Here is a 6000-nt window from a genome sequence, read left to right as displayed (position 1 = left end):
TTGCAGGGCCTGAAACAGCCCTACAAACCAGATTACTGCTTTGCTCTCTACAAAGCGGAGACCTAAAAATGTCTCCTCTGTCTGATGGCTCCTGTACTTGCTGGCTTATGTCTAGTATGGTCTGTCTGTGAGTCTCAGGTTCAACATTCTGAGTGGGTTTAATGTAAGCCATTATTTTCTTCAGGGAAGATGCAGGACTCCTTCATGCAATACAGACCTTCCAACCACTCATTCGTACTTATATGTTATCTACTCTTAAATGAGGAATCCAACACTGACTTCATCATTTGTTAGCAATGTGTGAGGAGGTCAGAATACAGCTACTTCAGTGGCTGTGATATGCCAGGGGCTGTGACTGACACACATTCTCAGAGGCAAAATACTCAAGTTTAAGCATTTATTCCAAAAGATAAATCTAAGAAATTTCATGCACACATACTACAGTTAACTCATAACAAAGATTGCAAAACATACTTTAATAGTTCATAGAAGTATGGTTTAAGTTATTTCCCATAGGTTCTTAATTTTAGAAATATAAATTCTTTAAATGAATAATAAATGGTTTTAATTTCCTTTGTGACAAAGAGAGACAGAGAAAAAACTGCAGCAGTTATGAGACTCAAATCATGGTTACTCATCAACCATGGAGGTACAATCCAGAAATCCAGGCATTGGGCTCTTTGTTTAACACTCACCTCACATCTTAACCTCAGTTTCACATTTTGTCTTCTTTTGTTTTCTATCAATAAAACAACAACATAGAAAGAGAAAAGAAAACTTAGTAATACAAGCTGTTGAGTTCTCTGTTTAAACATTTCTGTCCTAGCTTCATCTCAATGTTTGGTTATAACCCTGCTGGGTCTGCTGTGATTCCGAGCTGTCTGCATCCCTGCACATCCTGGTGAACAACATGTGCACCAGACAAGTGGGGTGCCTGACAAACTGATCTCAGCTATGGCAAAGCATGATAAAACACATTCCTACAGGCATGTGGGACAGTTACAAAACCTTAATAAAAGGACAACTTAACTGAGAGAAAGATATAGAAGATATCTTTTCTTTTGCTTTGCCAATTCATTATGATCTCATTAAAATGCATTATAAACATTCATTGGATGCCAGTGTGACGGACACATTCTAGTTCTATTTCTTGTTGAATTAAAACTCCCAATAGGCACATAATAACTTAACTGCTTGATTACTACCTTTCTTCTCTTACAACGTACTCTTCTTAATGCAGTTGCTAAGATTTTTCCATCTCTGGATAAACAAAATAGGATGGGGTCCAACTAGATTCTAACCATATTTATTTTTATTTTTCATTTTTTCTGCATTTCAGTTATTTGTATGTCCAATTCCTGTGGAAAATGAGACATGGTATCTTGTATTTTTTTATCTCTAACACATAATTTGATTAAAAATCACCTCATCTGGCTTTTGAATGAACCACTTTTTAGCAGGAAAGCAGCCTGGATGAAAGCCCAGTGAAAACAAGTATCTGAGACGCTTAAGAAGCACGCGATGCACGAACATTCACTTGACGCCAGACTGAACTGGATACATTTTTCCAATTCATAAAATTACAGCCAATGATTTCACTCTTTTTGCTATTTCCTTTCCACTCTAATGTCTATGGACTCTTGATGAATGGAGTGAAAAGGATGGCCCGGAGCTCTGACAGCACATATCACGCTCTGATTTAGATAAAACTTTTTTTGGGAAACTACCAAAGGGTACAACAACTGATTATTTAAAGACAATGGTAATGGATAGGCAGGTGTATAGGCTCTGTTCATCCTAAATTCAGATTGCTGAAGAAAAGGAAGACTAATTTGATAAAGGCATCAATTTTTCTAATTGGACTGATGGGAAAATGTAGTATGGGGTGCAAGAGGCAATGTCAGGTGAATTATAGTGAAGTGATAAACTAGCTTGAAGCCAAAGCAATCAAATAGATAGCTCTAAAAATTACTACAGCATCTTTATTCAACAGTTTGGTGCAAGTGTGCTCATCTTGGCCTTCTTTACAAAGAGCAGATGCACTCTGTATTTGGTGAAATTAAATCTTAATAAGAGAGCTTCCACTGAGCCTCCTGCCCTTCACTTACCAAAATTAAACACTTAGTTTCACCCTACTATTGAAAAGGAGGAGATGGTATTCGGATATTACTGTCAGTTCCCACAGTTTAAAATGCAAGGACAGAGTTAGCAAACATTAAAAAAATTTATCCACATATTTGTATTTTTGCATAGCATACAGTTTAAAATTAATAATTGGAAACATTTGTTACTCATCCATGTCTTTCTGTATAAATAATTTAGCAAGTGATTATTTTGTCTTCAGAAAAAAGATAATTATCTCTAAATGATTATGATTAAACAGGATAAAGTCAAGATGTTTGCATAATTGGCAGAGTAGAACAAATACTCCCTATTTGCAGTACTTTAATGATTTGTTTTTGTCTGGTTACATAAAAATTTAAAAAATAGAATACAAAGAAGCAACTCCCCCGGAAAAGATTCAGAATCACACGACACAAAGAAAACCACAATTAACATGTTTGCAATATATATACAAGTGTACATGTTTACATATGTGTATGCATTCATGTATGTATGCATATACATATGTATTATTTAATGAAACACCATTAAGCAGGTTGCTTTCAATTTAGCCTTCTTTTTTTAAAATGTTATTTTGGGCAGTTTTCATATTAATAAGTAAAAGCCTATTAATATTTTTTAAATTAATTACATTGCATTATGTGACACAGATTCTTAGGCTCTGGGATTATCCCAACCCCTCCCCGTACCCTCCTCCCTTGGTGGATTCCTCCACCTTGTTGCAGTATTACAGTTCAAATCCAGTCAAGATTCTTTCGTTGCAATCATATACCAAGCATAGAGTTCAGCATCTTATTGTCCAGATAAATTCAACAGTTTCTTGGGGAGACCATTTCTGGTCTGAAGGTAGAGCTGGCAGAATATCGGCCCGATCAATTAGAAGCCCCAGCACAACATCAACAACAATTTACAACATTATGGAATTAATTGACATAGTATTGAGTAATCAATACGTTATAACAGTGCAAGTTCTTAACCACCTCCTGTGATTACTTCATTGACCCTTCAGTTTTTGATTGTACTCAGCACCAGCTGCTATACACCTTAAAGTGGCTAAAAGGTACTATTCAGCTGTCTCGTGTCTATTTTCATTTTAGTATTTAGCCTGTTTATTGTGTTGACGCATAATTTTGCTGAACTTGGTAGATTTTAGGATAGTCTTAAACTGGCTTATAAATCTAACCAGACCTTTGTCTACAGTTGAAGTGTAGAAGTTTTAGGAGGGGTGTGCAGAGAAAGCTTCCATACCCTAGAGAGGAGTAACTAATCCTTGTGTCCTATCCAGTAAGGTATATATGGAGCCACACTGATCGTTTCCTGTTTGGTTCTAAGCTTTCCTTGTATTTCTCTGACTATCTATCCTACTTTGGCCGGGGGGCGGGGGGCTCCAGGGCGATCCTGGTGGTCATTGCAAGAGAGGGTGGGGATCCAAAGCTGGAACTAAGTAAGGACCAGAAGAAGCTCCTCTCCATAGTCCCAAAGGAAGTTTGCTGTTCTTCTATTTCATATTTTTAATGACTGCATTATATGTGGTTTATCCATTCGTTACATTGACAAAATATTGGTGAATGTTTAAGCTGCTCTCAATATTCCACCATTATAAACAGACTATAACTATGAATCAAATCTTGAAATCACACACAAATATGTAACACTTTACACTTCTTTGTACCAGGGCTTATAAAGATCAGATGACAGCTCCAATTAGTAAAAACACTTTATAAACTTTGGAAGCAGCATTTCTACTTGGTTATTATATATACATTTTGCTACTAGCTTAGGATATTTCATCTTTCTCTTTGTGTATTCCTTTGAAGGAGTTCAATGATAGATATCCGCATTTAGCGTTTGAACCTTTAAATTGAAGCACTGAGAGTTGTAAGGTGCGGTGGGGGATATATTCGCAGTAAATATAAGAAAATCAATCCTTTGAGTCTGTCCTGTGTGCTCTTTCTAATGGTTTGGCTGTTTCAGTTTGGGAAGATATTGGGCACAATCTATTGTGATTTCTCAATCATGTCTCTTTCTTTCAAGTGTTGTAAGCTCTTCTTGAATCCCATGTTCACAGAAACACAATTCATAACAGTTGAAATACGGGAGATATCGTATGTTCTCTCTGAGATGTGTGACTACTAATACACAATGCACACATATTCACACACACACACACCTTATAAACTCTACAGGGGAGATTACCATACTAAGAAATACTATATGTATACAGCATGCATATTTACTTCTGAATAATAGGATTTACATTATTATTTTCTTTACTTTTATATCAAATTTCTTTATTTGCTTCCTTTTCCTACATTTGTCATGTCATGTTACATTTATATATTAGAAAGTTAAACCTGTAGGGGAAATGAATGACTATGCCATTGAAATGATTTGGGGACAAATAATAATAAGGGGGTATAGGGATGGAGGAGGGGAAGAAAGAGGGGAGGGGAAATCCTTCATGCCTATAAATCTATATCGAGGGAAAAATAAATCTTCATATACAAAAAAAGGAAAATACTAGATTGCAATAAAAAGTCTACATAAAATTTTTTTAAAATTGGCTGAAAATGCAAGAATACTTTCTATTACACTTATTCCAACTACAATTATCTTTATCTAAATTTATATAGAGTACTTATTGAAAGCTAACTGTGTGATCTTGAATTTTATGTGATTATCTCCAATATTGTTTTTCCTATATCCTAGGTCTATTTCTTTAGTATCCCCCCAAGATCCCTCATACTTAAAGTGATGCACATATCTAATATATTATTTTAAATCACACTCTGACAGTACAGTACTGAGGAGTATTTTGGCATTTGAATACCATCGTCCATATTTATATTTTATATGATTACTTATGTGTTGTAATGATTTGCACATGAACAGTATTTCAGCCTTTTGTCAGTTGTGCTTTGTAGGGTATTTGTGGGCCATTTTGGAGAAGATAATTGGAGAATAACAATTCATTGTTTTTAACTGTTAGAACCCATTAGATTAGAATGAAGTAAACATAAACATTCTTATTAGGTAAGAATATCATAGTATCATTTAAGATGTTTGATAGGTCAAACTCATTTGACTTTTTATATCATTTAACGCACATTTTTAGAGTACTTCTTTGCAAAAATACATACCTTTATATAATCTGGCCAGCTTTTGAATATGATTTTCCATACTTTGAGAAAAGGTCAAATGATGGTAACACAGTTTGGAAATCCTAGGAGAAATCAAGATCAAAGTTACCACAAAAATCTGGAATGAAATAACTGCACTTCAATTTTTCCAGCATACTCTCAAAGTTCAGAGTTAAGTTTTATAAGTTTTATCTGTTGAAAGTATGGTTTCTCTTAGACCCATAATTTTTAAGAGATCTGAGTGATGTCTGTGAGCAACTGCAGAGACAAAAATCTTCCATCCACTGGTTTACTCCCCAAATGGCGGTTAGGATCAGAATTCAGCCAATCTGAAGCCAGGAGCTACGAGTTTCTTCTGGATCTCCCACATAAGTACAAGGTCTGGGCCCAGCACAATGGCCTAGCAGCTGAAGTTCTTGCCTTGAATATGCTGGGATCCCATATGGGTGCCGGTCTACTCCTGCAGCTAAATCAAGAGTACATACCTAATAAACTGTCTCTCCCTACATCTCTGTAACACTGCCTTTCAAAATAAAATAAAATTTAAAAAAATATAAAGGAGAAGGGATGGAAGAAATTTTGAATAATCTATTTTAAACTCAGTATACTATCCAAGAAGTAGCACAAAGTTATTTAAAAGTGAATTTGAATTGGTAAACGTGTACTCCAAGCTCTAGAGCAATGTTTTAAAAAAGAGTTTAAAAAGCATTATAATTGACAAGGTAAGAGTGGGAAA

At 35.2% G+C, this 6000-nt stretch overlaps 1 protein-coding gene across 2 annotated transcripts in view; it reads right to left on the bottom strand.

The window, feature by feature from the left end:
- Positions 1-5264: 5264 nt before the first annotated feature.
- The window catches only part of SPATA17 (spermatogenesis associated 17), a 149363-nt gene continuing 148627 nt past the window's right edge, over positions 5265-6000 (bottom strand). For both annotated transcript variants that reach the window (XM_058669739.1, XM_058669740.1), the window contains one exon: positions 5265-5347. In XM_058669739.1, the coding sequence (XP_058525722.1) occupies positions 5267-5347 (81 nt within the window). In that variant the 3' untranslated portion in view covers positions 5265-5266. The remainder of the gene's footprint in view (positions 5348-6000) is intronic.

The sequence above is a fragment of the Ochotona princeps genome, chromosome 10 (genome assembly GCF_030435755.1).
Source record: "Ochotona princeps isolate mOchPri1 chromosome 10, mOchPri1.hap1, whole genome shotgun sequence".
NCBI classification, from domain to species: domain Eukaryota; kingdom Metazoa; phylum Chordata; class Mammalia; order Lagomorpha; family Ochotonidae; genus Ochotona; species Ochotona princeps.
The sequence above is the reverse complement of the archived record's forward strand: the minus strand, read 5'-3'. Positions and strand labels throughout refer to the sequence as shown.